Source organism: Calypte anna, chromosome 4B (assembly GCF_003957555.1).
Source record: "Calypte anna isolate BGI_N300 chromosome 4B, bCalAnn1_v1.p, whole genome shotgun sequence".
In the NCBI taxonomy this organism is placed as follows: Eukaryota; Metazoa; Chordata; class Aves; order Apodiformes; family Trochilidae; genus Calypte; species Calypte anna.
Window position 1 is genome coordinate 7,834,809 of NC_044249.1, and position 20,990 is coordinate 7,855,798.

The 20,990-nt window shown below is 40.2% G+C and overlaps 1 protein-coding gene across 1 annotated transcript in view; it reads left to right on the plus strand.

Annotated features, from left to right (window-relative positions):
- Positions 1-20,990, plus strand: part of ARHGAP10 (Rho GTPase activating protein 10) — a 140,484-nt gene that overhangs the window by 24,106 nt on the left and 95,388 nt on the right. The window contains exons 2-3 of the mRNA XM_030450803.1: positions 17,997-18,092; positions 18,181-18,242. Coding sequence (XP_030306663.1) covers positions 17,997-18,092; positions 18,181-18,242 — 158 coding nt within the window. The remainder of the gene's footprint in view (positions 1-17,996; positions 18,093-18,180; positions 18,243-20,990) is intronic.

Here is a 20,990-nt window from a genome sequence, read left to right on the forward strand (position 1 = left end):
TCACATATATTGCAGCTTTCTGCAACATTCATAAAGAGCTTTTGCTTGTGAGGAGCAGAAGAAAAAGTAAGAAGCTATGAACTGCTGCCTTGTCTTAAATTTTTCTTTAAAGTTTTATTTATTCATTCAAGCTAAGCATGCTTGAGTTGTGATTGTGGTTCTCATTCATTCATCCCAACATTAAAATGTTGTGTTAGATTATGTGGCCAAGTGGGATAGTGACTACTCCCACTACAGTGCATTAGATTGGTTGCTGTGGTTCTGTGCATCACTTCTGTCTTTGTGATCAGTTCGCAGATCCCAATTTGTTAGAAGCTGTTCTGATTTACATCATTAGGACTAGGTCAGGAGCTCTTGCATCCTAGGGAAATGAACAAATATGTTTTCCAGCTGTTAGTGGCAAATGTGTTTTCACTGCTTTGTTTCCATATGTGTAAGGCTGAATGTGGATAGGTCCTTTGTTGTGTCCACAATAAGGTGTGAGCAAATGAGAGGGTACTTGATTTGTACTGGGATAGACTTCTCTTTCATCAGGAAACTACTGCCAGCTTTTCAAAAGCTTGCTGTGGGATACCTGGTTTACAATACTATTCTAATTACCTTTGGTGTTTAAATTCTTGCATGTTGAACACACTGCTGTTTGCAGGACTGAACTTGATGCGGCAAAGCATCAGTGTGACTACTGTTAAAAAAAAAAAGAAACAAACAAAAAAAACCCCCAACAAACAAACAAACAAAAAAACACCCAACCAAAAAAACGCTGATGCAGATCTCCAGAAAACTGGAGGTTTTGTCATCAAGGTGGTGCCCCTGACACACAAAGTGAACTGTTCCAAAAGTTATAAAAATATTTTTCTCAAATTCTTCTAGTTATCCATCTGAAAATGCTGGTGAGAAATGCCCATGGAATTCCAGGCTGTGTCAGTCAGCGAGTGGAGGCTCCTGTGAGCTGTGGTTGATCCAGGGCACTGCATTCATCCACTCTTCTTGTGCCGGGGAAAAACAGACTCTTCAAGTATGCTAAGAGATGGTTATCTTTCTTTAAGGACACCAGCTGTCAGAAGGCTGCTGGTGGATTTTTATTTTTTTTTTATTTTTTCCCTTTGATTTCGGTTTTGTTTTTTTTAATGAACAAACTCTGCAGTTTCCCAAGCAGAGTCACTGTGTAGTGATACACAGGACATGTGCCTTTCTTGGGGCATTTAAAACGAATGTGTTTTGGTCACTGTGACACTTGGAAGGGTGGGATTAGATCCCTAGTTTGTGTTCTGCTTCTCACCTTCTGCTGAGCAAGATTTGGCATGGTCCTGGAGAGGACAGGAGATTAAAACCTGAGGCAACCCTTGTGTGCCTGCTGTTACAGGTGCTGTTTCTCTAGCTACAGAGCTTGTTCAGGTAGTTCTGGTAGTGCTTTCATTTGGGTTTTATCTTTCTGAGAGAGGAGGAGAATGTAATTATTTCACTAAATATAATTATTTTCACTAAAGAATATAATTATATAATTATTCTTTAGTACAAAAAATATGTGTGCAATCGGAAAAGTAACTTTCTCTCCTGCATCTTTTTAATTCTATGTTAGGTGCTTAGAGAAGGGGGAAATACTCAGTTGTAGCTACAACCCGTGCTGTCCTGTGACTTGACTTAGCTGAGTAATCACTGTGCTGGCAGTCAGTCTGTCCTCTGCTCTCCTGCTTTCAGCTTATGACTTTGAATGTATGGAAAGTCTGTGCCTCTTTCATACTAGCCTGACTTGTAGGTTTTCTTTTCCCTGGAGTATGGGAAGGAACAGGCTATTGAAGGAGCCAGATTCAAAGGTCTAAATTTAGGAAAATATGTTTGCCCAGTGTGCCCAGGTAGCCAAGGAGGCCAATGGCATCCTGGCCTGGATCAGGAACAGTGTGGCCAGCAGGTCCAGGGAAGGGATTCTGCCCCTGTGCTCAGCCCTGGTGAGGCCACAGCTTGAATCCTGTGTCCAGTTCTGGGCCCCTCAGTTCAGGAAGGAGATTGAGGTCCTGGAGCAGGTCCAAAGGAGGGCAACCAGGCTGGTGAAGGGACTCGAGCACAAGTCCTGTGAGGAAGGGCTGAGGGAGCTGGGGGTGTTCAGGCTGGAGAAGAGGAGGCTCAGGGGAGACCTCATCACTCTCTACAACTCCCTGAAAGGAGGTTGGAGCCGGGGGGCGTTGGGCTCTTTTGCCAGGCAACTCTCAGCAAGACAAGAGGGCAGGGTCTCAAGTTGTGCCAGGGGAAGTTTTGCTTAGATATTAGGAAGAAATTCTTTACGGAGAGGGTGATCAGACATTGGAATGGGCTGCCCAGGGAAGTAGTGGATTCTCCGTCCCTGGAGATATTTCAAAAGAGCCTGGATGTGGCACTGAGTGCCATGGGCTGGGAACTGCAGCGGGAGTGGTTCAAGGGTTGGACTGGATGATCTCTGAGGTCCCTTCCAACCCAGCCAATTCTATGATTCTATGAAATGTGGGGTTAACATAGGGTCTTCTTCACTGCTCCAGTGACACTTATCATAGAGTTAATTTGTGTGTTTTGATAATGAACTTTGGTGAGTTTGGTAAGTTGGCTAAAGGTTCTTGTTTTGCATCTGGGATCAATATAAAATAAAACTTTTGAAAAATCAAGATGTGTTGTGTTAGGAAAGACACAGGCTTTTTTTTTTTTCTTTTTTCTTTTTTTTTTTTTTTTTTTTTTACTTAAAAGAAGAAGTAGTCAAGGAGAAGGAAGGGGACTGAAATTACAAAAAAAACAAACCAAAAAACAAAACCCCAAAACCACAAAGCCCCCAAACAAACAAACAAAACCCCCAAATCCCCCTTATCACCCTGATCAAGTTCTTTTTAATGTTTCTAAGTAAGTGAAGCAACATTGCTTCCTATGTGCTTCTTGGTGCTTTCATGGGTATCTATCCTCTACCACTATGACCATTCTTGTCAACTGTGCTAGTTAGAGAGCTTTACAAAAGGAGAAAGGGGTTTCTTCTAGTATCCAGGCTGTAATTCCTAGTTTATTTTAAATTATGTTCTCCCATCTAATTTTTTTCACTCTGAAAGAAAGTACAAAAAATAGAGAAATAAAATCTAACTCCCAAAAATACAGAAGCTGCAGATTGTTACAGAAACATGCAATAAGCAGTGCCCCAACCCCAAACCTGAAGTTTGTCTTAAATGTGGCTTTGCTAGGTTAGGGTTTTATTCTGTGCCTGTATTTTGCACAGAGAGCTCCATGATCCTATTGCTGTTACACCAAGATTTATGGGTCAGAGGTGCCCAGTATATTGTGAATTTACTTCACTAATCCTTTTTCTTCCAGAGATTTGGGAATCTGTGACTCAGAGAGACTTTGCTTTCAGAAACCAAGTGTTTATTTTTCTAAGGGCCTGTGATATATTGAAAAGAAGTTTAGTCATGTTGGTTTTGTGTTTTGTTTTGCTTTTGTAAAAAAAAAGTCCTAAGTGCATATTTCTTCCTTAATAGCCAATGATGTTTTTTTCTTTGTGGGAGTCCAAGTCTGTTGATTTGCCTCACTCTAGAGAATGGAGAGCAGTCAAGCACTGCCCTTTTAGCCTGGTCTGCAGAAGACTGATCCTTTGCATCTGGTTATTTTAGAGGCAGTTTACAAAAATGCCCTTTTCACTGAAATATTTGCCAAACAAATTGCTCTCTTGTTGATTTGTACTCTAAGTGGATAAACTGAGGTACAACACATGGCAGCTGGGTAAGCTGAATGACGATTTAACTGGTACTATTTTCTATTTTTATTTGTAAAGTGTGTGGGGACAGAGGGTGGGACAAACTCATTGCTTCAATTCCCTATCAGCCTGATAAAATTTCGACCTACTGATATAATTTGTATAAATTATACCCTCCCAGTTGTCATAATATTTCACATTTAGTGCCTTTTTCTAACTTTTTGTTTTGTTTGTTGCCAGGGTGTCAGGGATTGTTTGTTAATTTCTCTCTCTCTCTCTCTTTTTTTTATTTATTTTTTTTAATAATCTTGTTTGTTCTCTGCTTGCTTCCAAGCTTGATGTATGAATAAATAACCTTCAGAGGAATGCATGGTTTTGTGAGCAGCCAGGACAGTTTGTTTCAGTGAATACTGTGAGCTGTAAAGCCAGTACAGCTGGAGTGCAGAACGACAGACATGTAGTTTTTATTCTACAATTTTAAGATGAATAATGAACATATGTTGCTGCTGAATATTCAGTGGTCAGAACAACCTTGTTGTTCTCAACACTCTCTGAGCCCAGTTGGATAATAGAGTTTGTGATTTTTTTTCCTAACATGTCAGAGAAAAAGAATTGTGAATTCTCCTGGTTTTCATCCCAAATCTGACTAAATGCTTCAGTAGTTCAGTGGTTCAAGGTATGTTCAGCATGGGGTATTTTAATGTTTTCTTGATAACCAAAGCTACTTTTTGTATAAATATACAAAATAAATCTTTGCATATATAAAGCATATACTACTGGCTCTGTGACATACAATGGCAAAAATCTCTTCAGAGGTAGCTTCAGTATAAAGTTTCAAGTGATGAATTTGGTAAATCAAGTATTCTTTCTTTCTTCACACCTCTCCAGAACAAATCCAGTTTCCTTGGGCCTGGAAATGTGAAGAAAAGTAGAAAATTTCAGTCTGTAAATTCTTGAGTGTGACAGGACCTGGTGATAGCAGCCTTGTGCAGACCCTTGAGGGCAAATGGTGCAGACTGGCTTGGCAGTGGTGCAGTGATGCTCCCTCTGGCAAGTGGCAGCAGCTGTTTTCCTGCTGCTCCTTCCTGGCCCAGCAGCAGTGGCCTCACTGTGGTCACTTCAGTGGGTGGCACAGCAGCACAGGAGGGGTGTGTGTGTGGGTTGATGGGCAGGGGTGGTTTTCGTGTGTGGTTCGAGTGTTTCCTCAGGATGTTGTTGACAACACTGATCTGTCTGGTGTGGCTGACACACTGGATGGAATAGAGGCCATCCAGAGGGACCTTGAAAGACCTGACAGTTGGACCCATGCAAACCTCCTGAAGTTCAGTACGGCCAAGTGCAAGGTCCTGCACCTGGGCTGGGGGAAACTGCAAGCACAGTTACAGTCTGGGTGGAGAGTGATTGAAAACAGCCCCAAGGAAAATGACTTGGGGGTGTTGCTTGATGAGAAACTCAACATTAGCCATCAATGTGCTCTTGCAGCACAGAAAGCCAACCAAACTTGGGCTGCTTATAAAACAAATGTGATCAGCAAGTCAAAGGAAGTGATTCTCCCCCTTTATTCCACTCCCATGAGGCCCCACCTGGAGTACTGTGTCCAGTTCTGGGGCCCCCAACACAAGAAGGACATGGAGATGTTGGAGTGAATCCAGAGAAGGGCCAGGAAGATAATCGGAATGCTGAAGCACCTCTCTTATGAAGACAGGCTCAGAGAGTTGGGGTTGTTCAGTCTGGAGAAGAGAAAGCTCTGGGAAGACCTTATAGCAGCCTTCCAGTATCTGAAGGGGGCTAGAGAAAAGCTGGGGGTGGAAGATTTTACAAGGGCTTGTAGTGCTAGGATGAGGGGGGATGGCTTTATGCTGGAAGGGGATAGATTTAGGTTAGACATTGTGAAGAAATTCTTTATTGTGAGCATGGTGAGACACTGGCACAGGTTGCCCAGGGAAGCTGTGGATGCCCCATCCCTGGCACTCTCAGGCCAGGTTGGATGGGGCTTGGAGCAGCCTGGGCTGGTGGGAGGTGTCCCTGCCCATGCAGGGGGGGTTGGAACTTGATGCTCTCTAAGGTCCCTTCCAACCCAAACCATTCTACCAATCACTGCTTTGCTTTCTGACTTGCATTTGTCCTGGTACATTTGTTGGTTGTGCTCTTGTGTGATCCTATTGCAAGGTAACTATGATAGAAGGTTTAAGTAATTTGATTTTTTTCTCTGTACAACAGATCTTTGTACACGTACTGTGTGTAGATCTGTGTTGAACAGATAGAGTATTGTTCACTGGTGAAAGCTGAAGCCTTTCCTTCAGATTGTTGTGTACTTTGTCATATTCTATTTGTAGTAGTTTCAGAGAACATCCTTGAAATTTAGGGTTCTTCTGTAAGTAGTGTACACACAAGATAGATTTACTCTGTCCAAACAGCCCCTCATTTGAACCATTAGGCTGATAGAATGGACATGTTATAAGCCAACTTGATTTCTGGAAATGCTGGCTTATTCTTTTTCCTCAGCTTTTCTCAGTGAAACTCAGACACTACTGAACCACCCACTTCCAGAGCAGGACATGCACAGTAGTTTCTAAGGGAGGTTGTGTACACTTTCATGGTCTTAGTTGACTTATTTTCCCTCTTTTTAGAACACTATCAGAAACACAGAGTGCTGAAACAGTTAAGTTATGGAAAAATCAAACAAGTTATGTAGGCTAATACTGTCATTCTAAAATTAAACATTATGCTCACTTAGAAATAAAGCCAGCTTGATTTTTCTCTAAAGCAGAGACAGTGAATTTAAGCTGATCCTTGTGTAAGACCATAAAGGGTGTAGTAAGTAATCTAGAAAATACTCTTAGTGTATTATATACTGTAAGTCTTTTGTTTGACAACAGAATGAAATATGAATGCTGCATTAGAACACTAAACAAATGGCTTTGTTTCTTGCTTGTAAGTTAAGTTGGTATAGCTTTGTAGGATTGCAAGAGTTTTCTTTCAAGCTCTGTTGATGAAAGAAACAATTATTCTTATGCCCTGCAAATAAACTGCAATGATGAGAGACACTGGAATGAAACCATGCTGGAACATCACAGCTTCCTCTAGCAACAGCTTTAAAAGAGCAGCAGTGAGAGCAGTGAAAAGAAAGTGTGAGGCTCATCCTTTAATTTCTTATTACATGTATTTCAATGCTCTTTGCTATTTCTATTTATTTAAAGGAATCCTCTATGCAGTGTATGGATGGTGAAATATTCTGTGGTGTATTTATATGGTTTTGGACTGACCTAATTAGAAGCCTGCTTTTAAGTATGATTTAGCCAGATACAGCTCATATGAGAGCTATCAGGAAAATTTCCTTTTGACACACAACTGTTGTGTTGCTTTACATGTAAAATCCCCATTCAACAGTTTTGGGAAAGTGTGTGGTAAAACCTTTTTGAATTTGTGCATCTAGTTTACCTACCCACTGCTATGCTGTGCAGAGCTTTTCTGGAAGCTCTGTTATATGCTGTAAGTACAGGATGTCCTCTGCACCACGGTTGCTGCCAGCTGTTTTCTCTGTCAAAACTTGGATTTATTTCATTTCTATGTCAAGCTACAGCAAAATTATTCTTGAACTCCTACCCCTTTGGGGATCTGTTCCTCTTTATGCTGAAGATTCACCCCAGCTTGCCTGCAGGGGACAGCTATTCTGTATCTCAATAAAAGAAGTTCAGTGTAAATATTGCCAAATTCCTACCCTCTGCATTTCAAATTTGGATCTTAAAGGGTTTTCTTGAGTGTAGAAATGCACAAGTATTTTCCAAAATGCACTCACATGCTCACATTTTAATAAATATATAAGTAAATAAATAGTCTAAGGGCTGATCACTTGGTCATTACTGAATTTTACATCTCAGCTGCTCGTTTGTCCTGTTCCTCATTGTGTTTTCTTCCATCCTCTCCCATTTGAACCTTGTTGCAGTTGGGAAAATAAAGCTGTACTATCTAAGGTCTTTGTCAACCTACTGAAGAATTTTGCTTAGTTTTCAGGTCCTATGAGCAGAAGAACTGATATAAATGTGACTTTATTTCTGAGCCTTTTATGGCCTTGCTGATGACAAAGGATTTGGTAGCCATTTCATGTAACACTCTACTTATACATGTGCAGGTGTGCTGACTGTGTGTTTGGACACGTTTTGTTGCATCTTGCAAGTCTGGTCTCCCAGGTTTTTGTCTCCATATGCAAATGTTCAGACAAGCAGTAATTCCATACAAGTTGACAATGTTTTGAGATATCTGCCATCTTGGAGAGAGAAAACATTATGAATGATGTGATTTCTTGGTTTGTTTGGTTTTTTGTGTGTGTGTGTGTAAAGGTTTTCATGTTTAAGGGTGATATTTCTGCAGATTTGATATACAGCTTCATAAAAGATTTCAAACCATGAATTGAAGAGCATGAGCTTTTCAAGATGAGAAGTGCTCATTAGGGAGGTGGCTACCAGCTCTTTTAGTCCTTTGGCTGCCCACTTTTCATTATAGAGTTATTTTCTGACTTCTGAAAACTCTCACACTTGCATTTTGCAGATGGCTGGAACTAAGCGGGCAGACAGCTCTGCATAGAAGTCTTTATTGGATGAAGTTCTGTTCAAGATTCATTTAGCTACAAACTGCTGGGAATGCTGTGTGGGTTTTTTGGTGATTTTTTTTTTTTAAGTTATTTTTCTTATGTTGTTTTGAGGGGGGGTTGTTTGTATGTTTTTGTTTTTTGTTTGTTTGGGTTTTGTTCTTTTTTATTTCCCCTCCCTTGCTTGCTGCTCTGGAGGGAAAAAAGCCCTTGCTGAAACTATTAACTGACAGTGAACTCTCCGAGATGATGCTTATGCTCAACAGCAGCGGATGTGGCAGGTGTAAAACCTGCAGGCTGTCAGGTTTACTGTGACCTTGCCATCCCAGGCTGAGCTGTGCTCCCCCTTCAGCTTTCTCAGCCACATCGTGAATCACTAGGATGGGTGCTTTCTAAGACAGTAGACCTCAAATAATGAAGTCAGACTGAAGAAATTAGGTAGACATGTCCTGTTAGTTATTTGCATTTTGAAAAGTGCTCTGAATTTAGAGAGTATTTCTTTTGGGACAAGCTGTGAGGGGTTAATGTTTCATTGTCCATGTTCAGAATATAGATTTGATTATGTGGTGGTGTCCCCCAACCTTAAAACTCATAAGTTGAAGAATATAATGGCAAAATTGAGCTTCTACCCTCAATTGGTCTTTTCTTTTGCAATCAAACTAATATTTCATCAGAATATATTCTGTTTTCTGTAAACACTGTATGTATTGTGAGGGAAATAAGTCTGGGAAAGAAAGAAATACTTCAGAATTAAAACATTCATAACACTGGTACTGGGTAAGTATCTGTACAATAAACACATTTTTTCCTGGATTTGCTTTATTTCTTTTAGAGTTTCCCAGTTGAGTGTCTTCAGTTATCTGGCAGAATTTAATCCTTAAGCAGTAATGGTCCTCGCTTGTTACTGAACATTTTGGGTGTTTGCACAATGTCCTCAAGACATCACAGAATCACAGAATGTTTTAGGGTGGAAGAGACTTCCAAGATCATCCAGTCCAACCTTTGGCCAACACCATAACCTAACTACTAACCCCTATCTTTAAGGACCAGCTCTAAACACCTTTTAAGTATCTACAGGGATGGTGGTGACTCCACCTCTGTCCTGGGCCATTCCAATGCCTGACAACTCTCTCTATGAAAAAATTATTTCCAGACATCCAGCCTAAACCTCCCCTGGTGCAGCTTCCATCCATTCCCTCTGGTCCTATCACAGTCACTAAGGAGCAGAGGCTGTATCCCTCCTCACTCCAACCTCCCTTGAGGCAGCTGCAGAGAGCCATAAGGTCTCCTCTCACCTCCTCTTCTCCAGACCAAACACCCCCAGCGCCTCACAGGACTTGTGCTCCAGGCCCTTCATGAGCTTTGTTGCCCTTCTCTGGACACTCTCCAGCACTTGTGTCCCTCTTATAGTGATAGAACTGAACACAGCACTCAAGATGCAGCCTACCCAGAGCTGAGTACAGAGGGATGATCACCTCCCTGTTCCTGCTGGCCACTGAGTTCCCCTCACAAGCCAGGATGCCATTGGCCTTCTTGGCCACCTGCACACATTGCTGACTCATATTAAGTTGATCATCAACCCATACCCTCAGGTCCCTTTCCAACTTACAGCTCTCTAACCAGACTTCCCCAGGTCTGTAGCTCACCATAGGGTTGTTATGACCCAGGTGCCAGACCTGGCATTTGGCTTTCTTAAACCTCATACAATTAACCTTGGCCCATTGGTCCAAACTGTCTCAGTCCTGCTGTAAGGCTTTTCTACCCTCCAGCAGATTGACACAGACACCTAATGTGGTGTCGTCTTCAAATTTACTGTGGGTACACTCCATCCTCTCATCTAAATCATTAATGAAGATATTAAAGGGAAGAGGCCCCAGCACTGAACCCTGAGGGACACCCCTTGTGACCGGTCACCACCCAGATTTAGTTCATTTACTACTTCTCTTTCAGCCCGACATCCAGACAATTTTTAATCCATTTCAGGATATATTTATCCAAGCCAAGTGCCATAAGTTTCTGAAGAAGAATGCTGTGAGACAGTGTCAAAAGCTTTACTGAAGTCCAGATAGACAATGTCCACAGCTCTTCCCTCACCCACTGGGTGAGTCCTCTTGTTGTACAAGGAGATCAAGTTGGTCAGACAGGACCTGCCTTTCATAAACCCATGCTGACTGGGCCTGCTCACTTGGTTATCTTGTATGTACCAGGTGATAGTATTCAGGATGACCTGCTCCATAACCTTCCCTGGATTTATTTAGGATATAAATGGTTTGTGGAAAACAGGAGCTTTATCATCCTATGGAATATATATGAGTAAAGAAACCATTAATAAATGCAGGAAGGCCTTCAGATCTGTGGTTTTTGAAAAGACCTTGAGTTGAAGAATACAATGTCTGGAAATTTATGTTCCATTAGTGAGCAGAGCTGTCTTTTATAAGACATTTCTGCTAGAAAATTATCAGGTAGAAGTGATATCTCACGTTCTGAATTCATACACCTTTGCATTAGTAATAGTAAAATCCTGATCTCTGGAAAAGTAATGCTTTCATCTCACATTCTCTACTTCAGGCACTTTTGGCAGACAGTTCCCAGGTTTGTGCTACTTATAGAACTGAAGATGTAGAAAGTTTCACCAGTGGAAGCTTGATGGTACAACCATTCTGGTATTGTGTATTCAAACTGTTGCTTCTAGATTGATGTGGAGTTTTCTTTTGGGAACAGGTAAATAAATAATATTGGGGTCCATCTTGCCAGCACTTGGTGCAGTATGATCCAGGGAAGCCTTTGCAGCAAATCCTGAACCTCTAGTTTTTATCTCTGGGAACTGTGTGAATTTGGTGGAATGCTTTCATAGTTTTCTGCATTGCAAATATGTTTTTCTTGGTTCTTACTTTGTAATTTGATACTTCTTTTGGTCTGTCCTGTTGTCAGAGGCATGGAGATTGTAAGAATCAGGAAGATGCCTACAAGTGCCTTTTGGCACTTCCCAGTAACTTCCATCACAGTTGCCTTAACCCTTCAGCTCACTCTTTAGGTTACAGGCCTTTTATCAGGATGGTTGCAGGAATGTTTCTCCATCCCCTGAGCAGTGAATTTATCAGCAGGGTGCTGTACCTTGTCTTCCATGAATTGCAACTGGTGCTTAAGAGGAGAACAGAAAAATTTAGTCATCATCTTCATGGGCAGAGGGGTGCACTTTTTTATAAGAGCTGTTGGAGATGCTTCAGGAGAACCTTAATCTCCACTGAGAATCTGTGCTGTTTAGCCTAATTTCTGTGATGTGAAGAGGAAAATGCCCTAGGCAGGGTGAAGGAGGACTGGGTTTGCTGATTTCAAAGATCTAGATAAAAAGGCAAATAACCAGAGCACAAGAAGCTGTGGTGCAGCCAAGAGACAATATCAGCATGATTTGGCAGTGCCCATCTTGGGTACAAGGCTACTTTGTGATATTTCATATATAGTGATTAACTTTTTAATTGGTTGTTTCTCAGTGTGGAGGAATGTGGGGTTTGTACCCTTGTAAGGGTAGAAAAAGGAGAAATTAATTAAGTCTGTTTTCCCTGGTCAAAGTTGGAGGACTAGAGAAGGTGTATGAGAGGAGATGTGTGTTATGCTGCTGTGCTGGATGCTTTCCACAGGAGAGAACAAGGGCTGTGGGTTACAATGCCTAAAACATTTGGCTTTTTTGTTGTTAAAATAAGAGCTCATTCTGGTAAAATCTGAAAGCTTTCTTAGCTGGCCTGCTAGACTTCTAGTGGAGCAGAAGAACAGCATCAGTTCCTACCTGTGACAGGATGAAAGGAATAATTCCAGTAGAGATTAAAATTCCTAAAATTGTTGTTGTTTTATTGTATTTGTATAGAAATTAATTTAGGATTTTTCCTTTTTTTTTTTCTGTTTGCTGAAATGCAAAGCTTTTTGTTTAGTTGTTTTGGGGTGTTTGTTTTGTTTTTTTTTTTTTACTTTGGTAACAAAACCCCTTCCATAGGTATTGCTGTTGGTCACCTCTTCTTTTTTTGTTGTGTTTGGAAAGTTTCAGCTTGCATTTATGTGTACAGACACCTGATCTGAAGTAACTTCACTGTGGCACCAAATTTCTGAGAGTTTTTAGTAAGTAATAAAATCAGAACTTTGGCACAGTTGATTCTAGGTTTTCCTCAGACCTGAGCATATCAGTTTGGAGGGTGTGGAGCTGTCATCTGCTGGACACTTGGGAGCTGGGGCTGGGAAGGTGTCTCAGGGCCAGCAGGCACAGAAAGCTACATTGCTTGTCAAACCCAACTGTGACACAGAGGTGTTGTGTTTTTCTTTATTTGTTTTAAAGGTGTGGGGTGAGAAAAAGCCAGGAAGCTAAGAGCTAGTTGACAAACTAGTGATGAGTTCATTTTTAATCTTCATACCTGAATCTGTGAAGCTTTGAGAAACGTGGGAGTTGCAGTGAGCTATATGACATTGTCAAAATTGGCCTCCAGAAACCTTTTAGTTTTTGAACTTTATTTCCATTCTAGTTTTGGAGGGGAATTAACTTTGTGTTTTAGATTTCTTGTAAGTATTTTTTCTGTTTTGATATTTCTTTCAGTATACTTCTTAGATAAAAATGAGTAGTAAAAAGTTTCTTTGTTTTTGGGGAGTTGGAGTACATGGCTTGCATCTGCTAAGTTGATGAGTAAATCCTGTTTATCCACTTTACTAAAGTAACAACTAAATCCTGTTCATGTTCTCAGTGTTGTGGATTATGTCAGATTCATTGTTCACCTTGCCAAAGGGGACACAGGAGGGGAACATGGACTTTTATAAGCATAGAGATGGCACATGTTTTGTACAAAGCCATACATGTCCACATTGCAGCTCTTGGGCAAATTATTATAAGTACTCTTCCTTCCTTGCCTGTTTGACACCACTGTGTAGCTTGCCTGATCTTGGCTTACCACAAGGAAAACAGATGAAGAAGTCTGATATCAGTCCCTAATGTAGTAACATAACTCTAATGTAAGCCTGGTAGTTAAATCCAGTATTTGTCAACCTTTTAGCCTTTTGAGTATAATGGTGTTGAAAGAGACCAGAGTAATTTAAACCCCTAGTTAGTAAAGGCTTTAGAATTCTTTCCTTCCTGATGCATACCTGTCAGTGTGAATGAGATTTCTGCTTAGGCATCAGAAATGGCAATGTAATTCCAGTTCTTCAGGAATCATTATGGTGCAGTAAAATTGAGCCTTGATGTAGAAATCTGTATTTTGCTGTAGAAAACTATTAACAATTAAACAAAGGAACAGCTGCAATAATCCTCCTGCTATGCAAAAGAGATCCAAGATAGCCTGGATAGGAAGCAACACTGTCTTTCTCTATGCAGGAGCTTTAGTAGGTGGCTTACACACTTACACAGTGGAGTTAGCACTGATCTTAATGTAAAGGGAGCAATTAAAGTCTGAGTAGGGCTACAAGTGAGAGCTGGCCACCTCCTAGCAACTAATGGTGTGGTGTTGGCTCAGCTCAACTCAGATAAGGAACAAAAATATTTTCCTCCACATCCAGATGGAAAAATATAGAGGTATTTGTGTGAAAGCTGGTGGGTGCTCCTGTTTCTTCTGGTGTGTTTTAAAATAGTCACAGTCAAACATGAAAAAATACATTGTGCTGATATGAACATTAACAAACAGAGAGAAGTGAAAGCCTTGGTGTTCTTCTCTCCTTTTCAGAAATGTCAGCATTTCTCTTTAGTCTTTTGATCAAAACGTTTAGCTTGATTTCTTTTATTGTTTTTAGAAAGTGAGTCTTTGAAATGATTCTGTGTTATGGGTTTGCCAGGATTATGTTTTATTCAGGAGAAGAGTGTTAGTGTTTGGTTGATATTTAAATGCCTTTTGATCTTGAATGCCCTGTTCCTCCCTATAAATGATAGCAGCAGCTTTCAACAAGCAGCATCCTTAGTACTGTTTCCTAGGCCTTTCTATTTGGTGTTGCTGTATAGAGTGTAAGGCATTAAAGGCAACAAAATACTTCCTTCCCCCCTAAATTCTCATGATGTTTTTTTTTTAGTAGGCTACAGGATTGTTCAGATAATCAGCATGACTCTTTGGTACACACTGTACACATGTGCCTTCTGACCCAGGCAGAGCCAAGTTACATTTATGAAATTTCTAACCAAAGTAACAATGCTTAGCATTTAAATAGTAACATAATAGTAAGAGCTGATGAGGATATCAGCATCTACTTAGTTTTTATAGGGTTTTATCAATGGTTTTAATTTTGTGAATATCCATGCATGTGCTGTATGCTTGTAATTTTTCAGGGTAAAGGCTGGGGCAGTTTCATCCTGTTTGCCCCACAGTGGAAAGTTTGGCTGTGGGTTGTCTCAGGTATCTCTGGATGTGGTGTGTCAGATGGCAAGAAGTCCAGCTCAGGGCTATGTTATCTTTTTGAGCCTCCCCACAATCCTTGTGATTTTTTTTCCTGTGCTGTAGAAGAATGGGTTCAGTATTCTTGCTCTGATCTTTTGAGAAAGTTTTCCACCATCTCTACTTGATATTTGGCTTTGTTTCTTTTTGTTTAGCAAGAGGCAGATCAGAGGCTCTTCCATTCCTATATTTAGCTCAGTACCAGTGGTTCTGCCCTGCAAGGTGTTAGTTTTATATTCCAGCAGTGCTATCTTGGCCTAGGGAATGACAACTGAATAAGGTCTTAATGTAAATGTAGCCAAAATAAAACAGGACTGATGGATTATATGTAAATGTTGGAGAAATAATCTTGTAGTTAACTTCTGCTGACTAAGCAGGATTAAAAATCTCTGTTTTGGCAAGTTTGGAAACTGATCCTTGTAGCAGTCTGTTAAACCAAGTGACTGGAGTGTTCCTTTTTCCTACCTTGTGATTGGTTTTTATTTTGCTTCAGTGACTTCTCAACTTTGTGGAAAGTGTCAGGTTTTAAAAATCCATCAGAAAATCTCTTCCATTTTGTTATGCTTTCTTCGAGGTGTTGCTTCAGTAGCCAAGTATCTGCAGCTTTTCTTGACCCATCAGATCATTTTTCTCTGTTCCAAACCTCCAACTCTCCCCACTTGATGTTTTCCAAAGTTTTCTGGAGGAGTTTTTAAAACATCTTCGAGGTGATTTGTGGAAAGACACAGCAAAAATTTAATGCGACTTCATGGCTTTAATGCAGGAACCCTGCAAACCCAGCTTACTTAGAGCTTTAGTCAACAGTTTCCAATCTCTGAGCAGATTCAGGAGGGAGAAATGCACGGATGTGGCTTTCTGTTTCCTGTGAGAAGCTTGGTGTTTTGATTCTGCCCTTTCTCAAGTTGATTGAAGATGTTAGACTTTGAAGTGAAACTGTGCTCCTGGCACAGGTTCTGTCTGCTGGCACTGTCACCAAAGAGGTGAAAGGAGGTTTTAGGGGGGTGGATTCTGACCTCTTCTCTCAAGTAAATAATGACAGGACTAGAGGAAATGACCTGAAGTTGCACCAAGGGAGGTTTAGACTATATATTAGGAAGACTTTATTTACTGAGAGAGTAGATAGGCATTGGAACAGCCTGCCCAGGAGGGTGATGGAATCATCATCCCTAGAAGTGTTAAAATACCATGTAGATGAGGCACTTCAGGTCATGCTCTATTGGGCAGGGTGGCATAAATATTGATACTTATATTTTATTTTTTTTTTACTGGGGGGGACTGTTGGACAAGGTGATCTTAGAGGTCTTTTCCAAAGATGACAGTTCTGTGATTGTGTGAGATGTGGGATATGAAGCCACCCAGCAGGCAGTTTTGCACTGCTCTAGAAAGGCTCATCAGGGCCCATAGCTCTCCTTCAATATTTGAGTACCCTTTCAGTCTTTAAAGGAGGAAGGGGGGAGATGCGTGCACTCAGTTGTATGCTGCTCAACACTGTTTGAATACCTCACTCCTAAGTGAGGGAAAAGACTAAAACAATTCCTTCCTCTAGCATGGGGCCAGCTCTCATATGACAGGGCTTTGGTAGAGGATTATTGGATTCGAGAAAATTAAATAACTTTGGGAGAGTGAGAATTGTTGGACCCATTCTCCCATAAATAAACTCTTTGCAGCCTTGTGTTGCTATTGGGCTCACAAATGAGTATAACATATCAGGTGTGTAAGAAACTTGTTTTTTTTCCATATTTAAGCCTTTCACAGCTGGCAGAACTTGTTTCTTTTGCTGTCTGCCTTCTGAACAGCCTTTTAGCACACAGGGTAGTTGAGTTCAAATAGCAGTGTTTCCTTTTGCATGGGAACTATGTTTTTCCTTCATCCTTCTTGTCCTTCTCCCTTCAAGGCTGTGCAGCATCCTGCTGCTCCGTGGAGTTGCAGGGCAGATGTGCAGGCAGTGGAAGCAGTTCCAAATGGAAGCTGAGTACCTGGCAGTTCAGCATCACAGGGAAATTCACTGTTACACAAGAGCTGAGGAAAGGACTCATGAGAAATGAATAAAAAGAAAGGAATGTGGAATGGCAATAAGCAGGAAAGCTTTTTAAATTATTATTTATTTAAGGTTGTGTTTTGCTGTTTGTAGAGTGAGCCTTACCCTTTTCTGTGGTGGAGCTGAACTTTCAGTGCAGCACTCACTGTATGTGGAGTTTTACTTGCGTGACACATGATGAGACATAGTGTGTGGGATGGAGGACCAGGCAAACATGAAGATGTTTGAAAAAGCAAAAAGCAAAACAAGAACAGCAAACCCTCCTCAAGATCATAGTCTTTTAGCTTCAGTTAATATTAAAGAACAAAACACTTAACTCTGTTAAGAATTGCTCTTATCCCTTCAGGACTACCCATGCTAAGAAAAAGATTATAGATTAACTATTTCAAATTGTCTTTAACCTTTACTGACAACAAAAATGTGAGCAAAACCTTTCCTGGGTAGGAGTGTAACAGGACATGCATCCTTTTTTTTTACACTGAGCAGTTCCATTTTCCAGAAGTCTTGACATTCCCATTCTCTGCATGTCAGCACAAGACAAGAGTGTGTGTACACTACTTATTTACAGCTTTATAAATCTTAATAAAGGTTTATAATGATAATATACTTCCTGAGGGATGTAGGAGTGCTGTTCTCTGACCCCAAACTGTCAAATACTAATAGGTAAAAATTGGGTTTAAGAAATGTTTTAGGACTATTGCAAAACAGTTATGCTACAAAATTAATTTTAATGCTGTGCAGTTAAGAAACTCGGCATAGATTAACTCCATGGAATTTCTAGTTTCAGTGCAACAGTTCCTTTAAATTGGTTTGGGTATAAATGTTTCACTAGCAGAGCTGTCTATTTAAAATACATAGAAAATCCTAAGATTTGCTCTAATAAATACACTGGTGGAATTAGGTTAGCAAAGTAAAACAACATTACATATTAATATTGGTAGTATAGTAATGAGTTTGTATGGCCTTGTCCTAAATTGTGATATATGGCAACATAAGCATAGGTGCAATGTACCTATATGACATACACACAGTCATGTTGCTTCCTTTCTAGTTTTTACTATATAGCCTTGTATAAAGAAATCTGTGCAAAATATTTCTAGATGAGCTCATAAGGGAGATAGACAATGCTGGATGTCTTATCATGTCCTTAAGCAGACCTGTGTTAAGAGTTACTTATAGAAGTTGATTCTAGGGGTAGGAGGATCTTCCAGCCTTCTTAAAATGATTCTTTAACCTTAAATCTATTCTTTTCTTTTTTTTCCCCCCTCATTGCAGACCTTTCAGCAGCCCAGAGAAAATTTGCCCATTCTCTGAGAGACTTTAAATTTGAATTCATTGGTGATGCAGAGACAGATGATGAAAGATACATAGGTAGGTAAGAAGTTGACTATAAGTGGCTATATTTTGCCATGCCATCCTGTGACATGATTAAACTTTTTTCTATGGTTTTGTATTACAGATGCATCACTTCATGAGTTTTCAAACTTTTTAAAAAATCTGGAAGAACAAAGAGAGATTTTGGTGAGTTGCAATAAAAATTTTAAAAAGCTTTGTATATAGCAAAAAGTAAGATGAAAGTCATTTCAAGTTGCTTCCTGCAATACTTTGCTATCTTGATTTCCTGAATTTTCCAGATGATGAGGGATCTCTTCCTGGATTATACCATGGTTCTCCTCTGCAGTTGCATGCTCGGTTTTCATTTCAGAGCAGAGATTTATAGAGCAGATGATGTGTCCCAGTTTTCTTCTAAATGTGGTCAGATCCTGCATCTAGGTCTGCTTTTTAGATCTGCCTAGATAGCAATTATGTTCCTCAGTGGTAGCCATAGGATTTTATCTTCCTGAAGTCAACGACCACTTGGAATTGCTGAGAGGAAGCTGATCTGTGTTCTGCACTTCTCTCTGCCAGAAGTGGTGCCTGCAGTGCAGGAGAATGCACATGAGAAAAGAACTTATAAACAGTTTTTTTACTTTCTAAAAACCATTTCTTTCTGTGGCACTCCTGATTCCGCTAATAGTCGTGGTTCTTTGTAAGTGCCATATAATGTCTTGTTATATCATTCTGATCTGGAACCACATTTTGGTCAGAATAAGGGTCTGTGTGTTTCCTTGTACATTCCTGAAGAACATATATAGCTGTATTTTATTTTAATGAAGTTACATACATCTGACTAGTGAAAGTCTTCAGGAAATTTTACAATGAAAAATACTTCATAGCCTGCCTTCTTATTTTCCATGCTTTTATGATACCAGGTATTTGAGAGATGTCAGCTTCAGGACTTCAGAATTTGTGGCATGTTTTGGGGACAGTTTCAGTAGCTCTTCAGCAGCAACAGATTACTGACAGAATGGGCTGTGCTGAATCCAATCCTGTCTGTCTGTACAGTAAAACACTTCTTTTTTTCGGACTCAAGACTCACTGTGACAAAACAGTGTTTGGTTTTTTTATTATTATTTTTGTTTTTTTATTTTGAGGGAGTGGGTGGGAATACTGCCCATACTTATACAGAAAGCATTAACCCACTAAAAGCTAACTGGTGTCATATTCTTGATGAGAAAAGTATGTAATGCCATAATCTGTTAGAACAGGGACAGTCTGATGAAAAACTGGGGAGTATAAACTATTTGTGGGGCAAATATTTAATTCCAAGCAGAAACAACACATTCTCAGAGTTACCAGATGCATGGCCTTTTAATTGCAAACTGAAGTCCAGCAAATGCTGTGTGATGTTTCCAGAGTGAATTAGTATTGCATTGGCCCCTAGTCTCTGAGAAAATGCTTGTGCAGTGATTCTGTGGCTTTTTTGACTTCTCAGTTGATGTCTTAACAGTGGCCTCTGGGTAACTCCTATGGGGAGTGTGTGGGGGTGCTGCAATCACAGATGTTTGGAATCACGTCAGGGATCTACAGCTTTCCATTAAGATGTAAAGTATGTAGCAAGATTTTTTTCAAAAAGCATTCAGTCATCTTTGTTAAGAATGCTCTTTATTCAGCATATGAGAAAAGGGTAATTTTTTCCACAACTATATGATAAATGAAATAAATATGCCATTAAAATGCATTCTAAACTGAACTCAAATACTCATCACCTACATTCTCTCCTCTCTCCTCTCTCCTCTCTCCTCTCTCCTCTCTCCTCTCTCCTCTCTCCTCTCTCCTCTCTCCTCTCTCCTCTCTCCTCTCTCCTCTCTCCTCTCTCCTCTCTCCTCTCTCCTCTCTCCTCTCTCCTCTCTCCTCTCTCCTCTCTCCTCTCTCCTCTCTCCTCTCCTCTCCTCTCTCCTCATTTCTCTTTGTAGGATTTCTGATACAATTATATTTATCTTACTCTTTCCTGCAATTTCCCAAGGTAATAGCAACTCACCATTTTACTTCTATACAATATCTTTGCAGTTGTGGTTTCCCAAGTTAAAAGAAGTTGTTAAGGTTCAAAGACATACTCTCAAAAGGTTAAAGGTAGAATGTAAATAAGCTGTGCAACTATGTACTTATATTTACTTATTATCATGGAGTATTTAAGTGCATGAGTATTTATTTCACAGGTTAAGTGCTCACTTAACACATAGTGTTCATGAATAGCTTTTTATAACATTTTGTTCAGTGACCCTTTATATTTATTTTACACTGTTCCTACTCTGCTGTGAAGATGGTTTTAATTTTCTGAGCTCTGCTTTTGTCCTCTGCACATGGGTGTTTTAGGGTTCATGAACCTTAATTTAAATTTGCAGTAATCTGAAGAAATCTGTATAAAGGAACAATCAGTTTACTCACTGATTTAGGCTTAAAAAAAAAAATCCAGTAGTTTTGGATTTAAGGTGCATTCAAGATCTTTTCAAGAAGAGTTCATGGCATTATATAGTAGTCTGTAAGTTCAAATCCTGTTAAGTCCACTGATGGGGCAGGCTGCTAAATATATCTCCCAAAACAGTGGAAAAACGTAGTTGGTGACCACCTCTGAAAATTTAGGCTGCCAACAGCATGCTGAACACCTCAGATGCAGAGTTAGAGGCACAGATAAAATAGAATTTCTCAGGAACAGCATCTGACTACTGTGATTACAGCACCTAGGCCCTTTTCTTCCTTCATGCAAATTGGCCAATTTAATCAAGTATTTTCCAGACAAGCAGAACAATTGCTGCTGTATCTCAGTGCCCAACTTTCCATCTTTCATCTGTGTGGCAGGAGGCCAGATGGCAATTGTGTAATTATCAGAATATGGAACATGAACAAGGGATTAAGGCTACTTTGGGCACATCTCTCATGAGTTGGTGA